Raw genomic sequence first — 13,457 nt, forward strand, 5'->3', positions numbered from 1 at the left:
CATTACATTACGTATAGAGTGCAGGGGTCAGGTCTATTTATTACAATACATTATGTATAGAGTGCAGGGGTCAGGTGTATATAATACAATACATTGAGTATAGAGTACAGGAGTCAGGTATATATAATAAAATACATTGTGTATAGAGTGCAGGGGTCAGGTCTATATAATACAATACATTGTGTATAGAGTGCAGGGGTCAGGTCTATGTTATACACATGGAGGGGTGGATTGTATGTGAGGGGTTTGCCTCAGGTCAGACATCGATAATCTTGTTGCCCCTTTAGGCGGGAACTCGCATAACTAAAAAAGCTGTGCAACCCACTGACGTCACCCTTGTCCCACGCACCCCCTGTGGTGGATTCGTGGCTCTGCAGCCCAGTGTAAGTTGGCGTTCCGTGGTAGTCATAGCAACCATCGCAGTCAGCTGATCTTTACATCTGCTTCCTGTTTCGCGCGTAGTATTCACCTACAGGAGGTTCCTTTCGCTCGTCACTTCCGGTTCCGGTAAAGTGACAGGCCCCGGAGTCCGCAGGAAGCCTTTTCGGGAGACATCGGGACCGGGAGATGAGATGACAACATCAACCCTGCAGGTGGTTATTGGGAAGGGAGAGTGACATTTTTCAGGCGGTGGTGACTGGATACTGAGGAGAGAGGTCTAATCATGGGACCTGTCAGAGCTGAGCTGGGATCACAAGACTGAGATTGACAGGGCATGGAGTCTGACCACAGGAGATGGGGGAATATATAGAGAATGCTGATCACACGATATGGGGAAGATATATTGTATACAGATCACAGGATATTGGGGAGGTGGGGGGGATATAGTGTACACAGATCACACGATATGGGGGAGGTCCGCAGTGTGAAATGCTAGCAGGAACGTGTCGGTAAAACGGTCATTCTTAGCCCTCTAGCTGCTGGGGTTCTGAAATAAATGCGATTCTTTGGAAGTTATTTGCGATTTCACTTCCTCCTGTAGGAATGTTGCATAAGCTGCTTGAGTTGAGCCGCCCTGAGATGCATTTTTTGATAAGAGAAGCGGTGAAAATGTTTAGCAGAGAGGAAAAAATAAACACTCATGTGCCCACTTCCTGCCTTAGATTGCTGTAGATGAAGTACCGCAGATTGCTTCAAACGCCAGTCGTACGACGATGAGGTAGCAATGCTGCAAAGTGCTCGGCCTCCGCTGAGGATTGGCATTGTCCTGCACCTACTGCTGCTGACGGGTGAGGTAACATGGCGCCGGGGGTCTGCGCCAGCTCGGTTGGCTGCGCAACTTTTGCCAAAAAACATTTGTTTTTGAAATTTTGGGTTTATAGAATGCAGGGCTTGTGCATAACTTTTGGAGACAGGAAAGTGGGGCATCTACAATATCGCTTGGCAGGAAAGGGCACACCTGTGCCAGGTTACACTGACCATGAAGGAGCAGGCAAAATATGATTGGTTACACCATAGGAGTTTTTATTTATCTACTCATCAGCCCAAAAAGACCGGCAAGTGAGCAGAAGAGAGGGGCAGGGGGTTTGGTTTCCAAAAGATTGGCATTTGTGGGTTCTGATGCCCCTGTGGTGCCAAGGCACAGACCCGACAATGGCTCAGGATGATTGTAAAGCAAACTTCAAAAATCACCTTTAATATCATTTCAAAAGTTATTTTAAATCTGCTGCTTTCATTAATCTGCTATGTTCAGGCACTTACTGTTCTAAGGTGACAACGTCTCATAATTCCGCTCCAATGTTGTCACCCTGTCCCAGGCACCCCTGGTGTGGTGTACAATCACAATCATTGCACAGACATGGTCGCCCATTGTTACTGTTAGAAGCCGGTCCATTGAAAAGATTTGCCTCGGACTCTGCAGCAAGCTCGTAGACAGAAAGTGGCGGCATTGGAGGAGAGAGATATAAATTATGATTTTATTGTTAATATTATGTATTTATATAGCACCAACATATAACGCAGCGCTGAACATTAAATCGGAGTTGCAAATGACAGATGGATAATGACATAAGGGCAGGAGAGGACCTTGGCCAGAGGAGCTTACAATCTAAGATAATTGTGGTCAATGCAATGGAAACATTCTCTGCTGAGGAATCAATTACTGCCATTGAAATAAACAGATCGGGAAGATTCACCACCAGGGAATGTTTCTGTGAATGTCATATTCCCTGCTTTTTAAGTTCAACCTCTTGAGGTTGATTTTGTAGCTTCAAGAATTGCAAAATGTCATTGCAGGGCTTCCTTTAACCCCTTTAGTGCTGGAACATTCCACGCAAATGTTTGCTGTAAAGCTGAGACCCCGAAGAATGAAGTGGAAGTAGCTGCATGTTTTCAAAACTTTTAATAAAAAAATGAAACCCAAGTTTACCGTAGAATAAGCTAAATGTTAATAATTCACACAAACACAAAAATTGTGATTATAAAATATAAAACATCAGAAATGGTCCTGTAAATAGATACACACATCATTTATAATTAATGACATATTGTCACTCCGGGCTGCATGGTGATACCCAATATGTATCATACAATTATATATTCATATTGTTACATGTATGAGGGATCTATAGGATCTGGTATGCTTTCTGTATTATATTGACTTATATTATGACTGTCTGATAATTTATGACTGTTAAATATTCTGTTTATATATTTTCCCACACTTTGTTTTTATTTTTGTTACTATTATGTGATAATATTGTGCAGTGATAGGTTCTCTTTATGGAGACATCAAGAACCTGGAAGGGCTTGGAGCAGAAAGCTTCCAGGGTCCCTGCATGGAGTAGGGATCAGCATGCGCGCTGTGGCATCCCGGCTATACTGAATTTGTTTTTTCTGGTCATGGGAGAGGGTGAAAGCGCATGATATGGGGGAGGTGGGAAGGGGGGGGGGGGTATAGTGTACTCAGATCACAGGATATGGGGTAGGTGAGGGGAATATAGTGTATACAGATCACATGATATGGGGGAGGTGGGGGGGTATATAGTGTATACAGATCACAGGATGGGGGAGGTGAGGGGGATTTAGTGCATACAGATCACATGAAAGGGGGGAGGTGGGGGGGATTTAGTGTATACAGATCACATGATATGGGGAAGGTGGGGGGGATATAGTGTATACAGATCACAGGATATGGGGGAGGTGAGGGGACTATAGTGTATACAGATCACAGGATATCGGGGAGGTGGGGGGCATATAGTGTATACAGATCACAGAATATCAGGGAGGTGGGGGGTATATAGTGTATACAGATCACAGGATATGGGGGAGCTCGGGGAAATATAGTGTTTACAGATCACATGATATGGGGAAGGTGGGGGGGATATAGTGTATACAGATCACATGATATGGGGATATGGGGGAGGTGAGGGGGATATAGTGTATACAGATCACATGATATGGGGGAGGTGGGGGGCATATAGTGTATACAGATCACATGATATGGGGGAATATATAGAGAATGCTGATCGCATGATATGGGGGAGGGGGGGGGGGGGGGGGGGATATTGTGTATACGGATCACATGATATGGTGGAGTTGAGGGGGATATAGTGTATACAGATCACATGATATGGGGAAGGTGGGGGGGATATTGTGTATACAGATCACATGATAAGGTTGAGGTGGGGAGGGGGGGGATATAGTGTATACACATCACATGATATGAGGGAGGTGGGGGGGATATAGTGTATACAGATCACATGATATGTGTATACAAATCACAGGGGGGGGGGGGGGGGCACAATTATAACTTTTACTGATTCAATTATAAAGAGTCTGTCTAATAGCAATGTCTCTGCATTCTACACCTCTTTGTATAATTGTGATATAAGCCCTGTGTCCTATATAACCGGCACCTTGCTTACTCTTCTGGGATTCGGTGGCTTTTACTTCTTCTTTCATATCAGTAGAATAGACAATACAGGTATCAGGTTTGCACTGATTGATGACTTCACCACAAAGCCTTCCTGCTACATGCGACCTGTTGTTTTCTTGGTGAGCTGCACCCAGACAAGGTGTGTGTCATGTGATCACACTGTCATACCGCTAAATATATCTGTTGTGACTCAGGTAATGTTCCTGATTATTGGAGTCACATGGGACAACGTGACACTTGGGCTTTGCCCAATGACTATATAAACACCAACCGTATGGTAGTTCAAGTTCATGTTGATGTCTCGTTCAAAAATACAGGCTATGCGTGATAACCCACAGCAGCCAATCAGATTTCAGTTTGCTTTATTCTATATAAATAGATTTGGCGTGCAGCACCCCTAAAGATATATATATATTTGGTGGCTGAGCAATGTTTCGTTGAAAGAAAAGTAGGTGCACTTGATGGAACACAGGTAGAGGCATATTGAGGTAAAAATACCACTGTTGCCCAATTCAAGGAACTTGAAATTCATATTGGAATACATGAAAGCAATTTCATAATCAGTATGTTGTTTAGATAAATGTTGACCTATTGAAAGGATCTGATCACATGGTATGTGCTCTAGTGATATATGGCGATTAAAAGAGTTATCCAGGGATCTAGTCCAGTCTTCTCCCCAGCCCCTTTTGGCTGGGCGCACAGCTTGGCACTTTTCAGTACCACCTGGCTGTTTTTGGGTGGTTACTGAAAAGTTGAGTCACAATACAGTCCCCGCCACCTAGCTTAAAAGAAAGATTTGGGGAGAACAGTGTAGTCTATTATGGGATGGAGCAAATTGTAAGTTGACATAGACATATAGACATTCTGAACTTTCTTTGTGTCCTGCAGAAAGCCATTGATCTGGTGACCAAAGCCACAGAGGAGGACAAGAATAAAAATTATGAAGAAGCTCTGAGGTTATACCAGCATGCTGTGGAGTATTTCCTGCATGCCATTAAGTGTAAGTATGTGATCACCATTGAAGGGTAGAGCACTGCACACAGAATGCTGGGGGTGGTGAGAACATAGTGCCAGTGTACAAAAGAAATAAATAGGGGTTGTGTTGAGTTGCATAGCACAGCATTCAAGAAGACAAAAAAAAAATTTAGTCCACTAGGCTGCATATCAAGAATAAAGAAATACTGGGGAGGGTGAGAAAGCATTTACACGTTACATGACGGGGTGAAAAGGGGTTCAGAATTGTACAGGGCATATGAGGGGGGGTACAGTGCTGTAAAGAGTACCAGACAGAATGAGAGGGGTACAGGGTTGTACATGGAACAGGGCAGTATGGGTGAGGTAGTGGATTCTACAGGGCACCACTCAGAGTGAAAGGGGTACAGGATTGTACACGGCATCAGAAAGTTGACCAATCCTACAGAATTGCACCAAGTAGGGTAAAAAGGTGTTGATAATTGTACTGGGCCAGAGAGAAAGAGATGGGGTGCAGAATTGTAATGAGCACCAGAAAGCGTGATAAGGGCTGCAGATGTGTAAAGGATTGTGCTGGGCACCAATTGGGATAAAAGAGGGGTACAAAAATGTGCCTGGCAACCGGCAGGGTGAGAGGTAGTACAGAATTGTATTGGGAACCAGAAGGGGTGCAGAATTGTATAAAGCAGATAGGGTGAGGATATGTAATATTATTAATATTATTATTATTAATATTATTAATATTAATAATAATAAACAGGATTTATATAGCACCAACATATTACCCAGCGCTGTACATTAAATAGGGGTTGCAAATGACAGACAGATACAGAAATTGACACAGGAAAGGAGAGGACCCTGCCCCAAAGAGTGTACAATCTAGGAGATGGGGGAAGTAGCACACAATAGGAGAGGAGAATAGTGGGAAGTAGTGAGTGTTTTAGGAGACCGAAGAAGATGGGTAGGCAAGTTTTAAAAGATGGGTTTTGCGGGCTCTCTTAAATGTGCAGAAAGTAGGAGCCATCCGAATAGGATGAGGAAAACCATTTCAGAGAGTCTTGGAGTCGTGCGTGTTATGAAGTTATGAGTGAGAAAGTCATTAGTAGGTCATTGGAGGAGTGAAGAGAGTGGCTAGGGGAGTATTTTTCTATCAGGTCAGAAAGGTAAGTGGAACAAGAACCGTGGAGGGGTTTGAAGGTATGAGATTGTACAGGATACCAGGTTTGATAGGAGGAGTGGTAAGGGTATATAGCTTGTTGGTCTGGTTGATTAGTCCTTGAAAGCATAAAGCACTGTTTATAAAACCAGACAGATTGAGGACTGCCGGGACATAAGGGTGCCACATTGAATAGTGTATATGAAAAAACAGTTTGTATGAGCTCTGTAAGGATTTGTTAGCCGCTAGTGTCTGCTGTTTTTCACAGAAAACCAGGATGATTTACACACAGAAAATGTAAATGAAGTGAAGTACAATTCTCCTTTCTTAATCCCTGTGTTATGCCAATAGATGACGCTCCCAGTGACAAGGCAAAGGAAAGTATCCGAGCCAAGTGCATGCAGTATCTGGATAGAGCGGAAAAGCTTAAGGATTACCTGAAAACAAAGGAGAAACAAGACAAGAAACCTGTCAAGGAGTCACAAAATGAGAAGGGGTGAGATTTTTTTTGTCTGCTCTCCGTGGATTATTACCTGACCTTGCATTTAACATCCCCTTTTTATTATAGTGGGTAACTTAGGACTGAAACTGCCTTACTACCACATGACATGGTGGGAAGGCATGCTTGAGGTATATTTTATTGCAGTCAGAAAAAGGGACAAAAAGGATTATGTGTGTATGGGTGGTCTCAGCATCACCGATTTCAGGAAAAGGCTCAGACGTCACCTAACCAATGGGAAAGCAAACATGTACAGTGTTTATAAGATAATAGGCTTGCATACCAACCCATCCTCTCCGCTGACAATATTCTCTTTCCCCTGGTAAATTTTTGGGTTATTTGGGGCTGAGGATCCTTACACATTGCCCCCACATGTGCTATCACTCAGAGCAATTGACTACTGTATCACCCAGGGGGGTGAAGCCAGGGGTAAGAGTCACATTTTCTCTTATACTGGTAATTAAGGGGTATGTCATGGGAAAATAGGAAATGTGAAGGCTTATGGGAGATTGAATCTGTATCAGAGGCTGTGGGCCATTAAGTGAACCTAATCTTGCTAAATGGTTTAATATATTGTCACCTAAATATATTGATTGGTCTATCTGGATGAGCAGGTAATGTGTACCTATATCTGTTCCTGCTCATAGCTCAACCAGACTTTTTATAAACAGCAATGCAAAGTATGCTAATATTGTAGAGCAACCAATAGCTAATAGATTTCAATAAACTGTGGTCAGATCAGTCATTGATGGTTTTATTTCCTGTCTCTGCAGCAGTGATAGCGACAGTGAAGGTGAAAATCCAGAGAAAAAGAAACTTCAGGAGCAGCTCATGGGTAAGTGGATCTACCCAGGCTAGTAGGTCACTTTGGAGGAAGCATGCAGGATGAGCGTTTAGGCCGTGCCAGCTAAGTGATCATTTCAGGACAGTTACTAACTATAAAAGACCAAACTCTAGAATGCAAACAAAGTCAGTTTTGGCAGCTCCTATATTTCTTGGTGACACATCAGCTTTTGTATGTGAGCTGCTCTCCTAAAACAATTATACAGATCAGGAAAGAGAAGGAAGAGCAATAACTTGTCTAAATGACAATGAAGGAATTGTGTCAGCCAGATGGAGAAAATTGGTAAAGAAAGTAAAGAATTACAATAAATTCCAGAAAAAAAGCCATGACAGGGTTCTCCCCAGGCACTTTTAGCCGGGCGCACCACCCGCCACTTTTTCAGCACCCACCCGGCTGTTTTTGGGTGGTTACCAAAGAGTTTGGTCATAATACAGGGGCTGCCACCCACCTAAAATTTCTTCCCACCCGGCTTAAAAAAATTATGGGTTGAGCACTGCATGATAATAAGACCTAGCCATAAGTCTGAAATGTAGGATATGAATGTTTTTTGAAGCTTTACTGACTTCACATATAAAAGACTTTTGCTCACATTTAAATATCATTGTTTTGCTATAGGTGCCATTGTCATGGAGAAGCCAAATGTCCGGTGGAATGATGTGGCTGGATTAGAAGGAGCAAAGGAAGCTTTGAAAGAGGCTGTGATATTACCGATCAAATTCCCCCACCTATTCACAGGTCAGTATTTCCTCCATCATACGCAGATGTGTTCATGTGAGCTGAACTCTATACCTGATATTAAAAGCTTGCTCATTGTTCTAAGTTTTCCCATTAAATGGCCCAGTGCATCCCATTACCTATTTTAACAATACAGCTGGCCTCTCGCTCCTTCATCTTCACCAACCTATTATTCTTCAAATTAGTTTTATTATTTAATTAGACCCAAACGCGACATTTTCACTTTACATAAATGGGTAGACTACCCTTATATGTAAAGGTAAAACAGTATTTTACAGTGCAACACCCAAAAAAAAAAAAAAAAGGAACATAAAGGGTGCAGCACCGCCATGGCGTTCAAGACTGAATTGGGGCGCAGAGCCTCACCGGGATACCAACATTATGCATCCCAGGAGGCTCTGGGTGCTCCTTCCAATAAAGTGAATGAGATGCCAATCTCACACACTGACAGTGAGATCAGCTCTTTTTTTTCTTTTTCCCTTTTTTACAGCCGGCTATGTCACCCAATCTCGCACCTGTGCAGTGGGAGATCAGGTGACATAACAAGATGACTAATGATGGTGGTGCTGGGACGAAGATGAATTCTACGACGACGAGGGACGAGATTGAGGGAAGTACCAGTGCCATCAAGGTATCTGCAAGATTATAGGTAAGTGTGATTTATTTATTATTTTTATATTTTCAGTTTAGTTCTGCTCTAAATAGTATATATATAGCGCCAACATATTATGCAGTGCTGTACATTAAATAGGGGTTGCAAATGACAGATACAGACATTGACAAAGGATGAGAAGAAAACCCTTCCCCAAAAAGCGTAAAATCTCAGAGGTTGGGGAAGTATCACACAATATATCAGGTGCTGCATCTAACATTGAAAATGTTTTAGATTCATATACAGCACTTTGTGTTTGGACTCCTGCTAAATTGCTTAGACAAAAAGCTAAGCTGTTCTGCAGAGCAGTCATGACAGAGAATTCTATGTATGTTTCAGAAACAATATGTAAGGCCATAGTAAGCTGAAGCTTCGCTCTTGAACTTAAGAAAAGGAAACAGTGGATAGTACAAGTCATCAAATCAGATTTTTGTGGTGCAAAACTAAGCCAGGAGCCCCTTAAACAATGAAAATGACAATTCTTATGCAGAAAAATACGGCTGCAATTGCAACACATATGTTTCTTTTATTTTAACATGAACCTGTCTTCTATTAGCTTAAGCTTAATAGGCACCATTGTCATGGAAACCTGGGTTTGCATGACAGGTAAATTACCCTCAAGTGGGGCACACAGGAGGCATTCTGGACAAGAGGTAATATTATACACTTTGTAGTTGCTGCTGTTACAGAAAAAGGTTTATCTTCTTGGAGGACAAGTTTCCCCTAACCTTCAGCCTCTTCCTAAAAGTCAATGATTATTTTGTGGACTCGTGGCATTTCTATTCTGCTTCACATTCTCCAGGAAAGCGCACTCCCTGGCGTGGTATCTTGCTGTTTGGACCCCCAGGAACAGGAAAGTCTTACCTGGCCAAAGCTGTAGCAACTGAAGCCAATAACTCTACCTTCTTCTCCGTCTCCTCCTCTGACCTGATGTCTAAGTGGCTGGGGGAAAGTGAGAAGTAAGTGGGTTAAAAGACAATTCCACCAACGGGGAAAAAAATTGACAGGGTAACTGTGATGAGCCGCTCGCTTTTAAATGATCAGTTGTGCATTAATATTGGCCACTAGTAGATGGCATTGTGTCCTCATGTAAAGTGAGTAACATACTCATTTTACATAGTTACTACTAACTAAGTGACTCGGAGAAAGAAAGTGAGACTTAAGTGGCTATAAGTGGGTTAAAACAATTCCACAAACGGGGAAAAAAAATGACATTGGGGCTTAACTATTCCTATACATTAACTTATAAAGCATTAATGTGACTCTGATGTAGACACAATGTGTAACTTTTCTGTTTTTTACAGGCTGGTAAAGAACCTATTTGAATTAGCGCGACAACAAAAACCTTCAATCATTTTCATCGACGAGGTTGACTCCCTCTGTGGCTCTCGAAATGAAAATGAAAGTGAAGCTGCCCGCAGGATAAAGACTGAGTTCCTGGTGCAGATGCAAGGTACAGGGTTGTTTCACAACCATACACTTCTCATAGTTTGTATCCATGTTCTTGTTAAAGATCTCAATCAACCAGAAACATAAGATTTATTGATTGCAGAACTGTAATATGACTCTGAAGGGGGTTTGTTGGACCTCTTTAGAGAGCCTACTGCTTCCACACAGAGGCTCCTTTCTACAATATTGATCTTTATTGAGCAGACTGCAAAGAAACAGAAAAAGGAGAGAGGAAAATAGTGAAGAATGCTTTATTTTTACCATAAAAGCTCCATATTATATGTTCCTTTGCCAATATATAATTTCAGTAAGGCTGTGGATATTCAGTGGTTAGCATTCTGGCCCTTGCAGCACTGGGTTCCAGGTTCGAAATTCAGTTAGGTTATATTGCTTCCCTAAATCCTTGACCTGTAATAATGACATATGACTGAGGTAGAGACATTAGATTGTGAGCCCCTTTGAAGGACAGCTAGTGACATAACTATGGACTTTGTACAGCGCTGCGTAATTTGTTGGCGCTGTATAAATAATGTATAATAATAATATTTACACTCAGTTGGATTTTTAATCCATATTCATTATGTTGGTTATCTTTTACATGAGTTTGGTGTAGAACCAGCTCTTTAAGTATCTGGGTTATCATACTACAATGACTGATTTTATTTTCCCTCTCAGGTGTTGGTAATAATAATGATGGAATCCTAGTTCTGGGAGCTACAAATATACCCTGGGTGCTGGACTCCGCCATCCGGAGAAGGTAAGACATCTCCTATTCTAGTTTAATTTATGTAGCAGCCTGCAGATTCAGATAAATGCCGGGCACTTGTCTGTACTTTCCTTCTTCCTCCCTCCTCCTGTGGGCCAGTATGATTGACCCATTGTAGCGATGGGCCAGGGGCAATGGGAGGTAGGAGCAATATTGTTACTGTCTGTGAGAGTCAGAGCTCCTGTCTGCACCTTTATGGTAATACCAACAATGTAATAAGCTTGCTTTTTACTGTATATACTCACATATAAACCGAGACTTCCCCCTGCTAAATGACATTAGTTTATACTTGGCTCTCACCAGTAGATGGTGCAGTGTTACTATGTATTGTGTGCACAAATGCTTGCTGTTGGAGACAAGAGACATGAGTTTGTTACACACGTTATATGAGGACACAGCGCCATCTACTAGTGGCCAATAATATTGCATAATAAAATAATTCTAGAGCAATGGGCTCTTCATATCCAACTCAAAAGTACAAAAAACTTTCTCATGAAATAGGGGGAAAAAGATATACAGGCTGTATGTGATTTTATATGTTCTCCTTTAAATATTGACACACCATCCATGCGTTATTCATGTGAATAGTAAATGAGTTAAATGATGGAAAGGACTGAGGACATATAGTGGTGGAAATGAGGTACTACAGGGCACAGCTCTCTAATATTGCAGCAAGACTTGTTTTATTTTATTGTAATGAGCTACTACTATTTTACTGGGGTTCTGTTTTATTCTTTTCTCTATGGACAATATTTTAAAACAAAATTTTTCTCTTTTCCCACAATGTCAGATTTGAGAAGCGAATATACATCCCACTACCAGAGGAAGCCGCTCGAGCTCAGATGTTCCGCCTTCACCTAGGGAATACCCCCCACAGCCTAAGTGATGCCAACATTCGCGAACTGGCTCAAAGAACGGATGGTTACTCTGGAGCAGATATTAGCGTCATTGTGCGTGACGCGTTAATGCAGCCGGTGCGCAAAGTGCAATCAGCCACTCATTTTAAAAAGGTGAGTGCCATTGCAGCTCTGATAGGATGAAGAATCGCTGTAAGCATTGTAAAAGATGTTCTGATTGGCTGTTTTTCTGTATCAGGTACGAGGTCCTTCTCACACTAACGCCGGTGTCACAGTCGATGACCTTCTAACACCGTGTTCCCCTGGAGACCTGGGAGCCATCGAGATGACCTGGATGGAGGTACCGGGGGATAAACTACAAGAGCCTGTAGTCTGCATGGTAGGTGAAAATAAGGTCTATCTTATGAATTAAAACCCAAAGCTACTGTATTTTACCCGCAGATATTCTAAATCTGCTGTATTTATTCCGCTGATCTTCTAAACCACCAATTTTTTTTCTTTTTAATTCCCGCAGTCTGATATGCTGCGATCTCTTGCAACAACTCGGCCCACGGTGAATTCTGATGACCTGTTTAAAGTGAAGAAATTTACAGAAGACTTTGGGCAGGAGGGATGAACTGCAATGGGCACCATGAAGGGAGGGGGCATCATGTTTGCTTGCTTGTCTTTGCGTGCCCCCACTGGTTAACGGCGCAGGAAACTACAGGCTCTGGCCACCCTCTTCCATATCCAGGACTCCTAATATCCCCCTTATCCCCGGCTCCACACTGCCTGGGAGGTTCCAGTCACCTTCAACAAGCTTCTGTCTCTGAGGTTTACATTTATTTGCCATCAGTCACCAAAGCTCCATTTGACTGCCTTCCCTTCACCCTAACAACCTGCAGGGGGAGCCCCATTCTCCTTCCGTGTCTGACTTACAATTACAACTGACTTCTAAATGACTGTAATACTCCGATCCCAGGGGTATCTCCAATACCCTGGGAGATTTGACAGGGTGGCTTCAACATCCCCCTACCCACCGATGTCCACATTCTCCCCCACTCCCTGCCAGTGCTTTGTGCATTACTGGAGTTGAGTGTTAAGCTGTGTAAATATATTCTCTTTCAGTTCATTTTTTGTGTGTGCTGTTCGTTCTTTAGTGGAATTCTACATACTGTATATACTGGAGTATAGGCCGGCTGGAAAAAGTCACCCGCAGCTTATACTCCAGTCAGGTGCAGACAAGCACCCGATCCGGCAGCCGCGTCCAGCGGTTTCCATCTCTTGATGACAATGTCATCAGGCTGCAGCAGAAATACCCTGGCTGCAAAAGCCAGCGGGGGTACGCCAGAGTTATATGCCAGCCTAACTCCAGGGCCAAATTCAAAAGTACACAAAACATAAAAAAACCCACTTACCTTGTTCCCTTCAGCCGCCGAATACAGAGACTATCTTGGTTTTGATGTTGGTGCATGCGTTGGTGCGGGCGGGAGGAGCGTCGGGAAATTCAAATAATTTTGTATTGGATTCAATACAAAATAGCTCTATTGAGTCCAATACAAAGAGTTCTTGTATAATATATATATAATTATATATATATTGTACATGCTTCGTACAGTTGTGTTACATGATTATTTTTTTTATTTAAAGCTTAATAAATATATTAAATAT

The 13,457-nt window shown here is 42.4% G+C and overlaps 1 protein-coding gene across 1 annotated transcript; it reads left to right on the forward strand.

Annotated features, from left to right (window-relative positions):
- Positions 1-440: 440 nt before the first annotated feature.
- Positions 441-12,918, forward strand: VPS4A (vacuolar protein sorting 4 homolog A). Its single transcript, XM_072422584.1, has 11 exons — positions 441-593; positions 4,766-4,877; positions 6,357-6,501; positions 7,278-7,339; positions 7,964-8,083; positions 9,538-9,694; positions 10,040-10,188; positions 10,860-10,941; positions 11,741-11,960; positions 12,046-12,186; positions 12,322-12,918. The coding sequence occupies exons 1-11, from the start codon at positions 573-575 to the stop codon at positions 12,421-12,423; spliced, it is 1,311 nt and encodes a 436-aa protein (XP_072278685.1). The 5' UTR covers positions 441-572; the 3' UTR covers positions 12,424-12,918.
- Positions 12,919-13,457: the final 539 nt, after the last annotated feature.

This window comes from Pyxicephalus adspersus, chromosome 9, assembly GCF_032062135.1.
Source record: "Pyxicephalus adspersus chromosome 9, UCB_Pads_2.0, whole genome shotgun sequence".
NCBI classification, from domain to species: Eukaryota; Metazoa; Chordata; class Amphibia; order Anura; family Pyxicephalidae; genus Pyxicephalus; species Pyxicephalus adspersus.

What these genes read in the sequence shown, in the direction of transcription:
- VPS4A (XM_072422584.1), top strand. Translation starts at nt 573, where the DNA reads ATGACAACATCAACCCTGCAG. An exon ending in ACTTCAGGAGCAGCTCATGG is followed by an intron (nt 7,340 to 7,963) that starts GTAAGTGGATCT and finishes GTTTTGCTATAG; the next exon opens with GTGCCATTGTCATGGAGAAG. An exon ending in CAGCCACTCATTTTAAAAAG is followed by an intron (nt 11,961 to 12,045) that starts GTGAGTGCCATT and finishes TTTCTGTATCAG; the next exon opens with GTACGAGGTCCTTCTCACAC.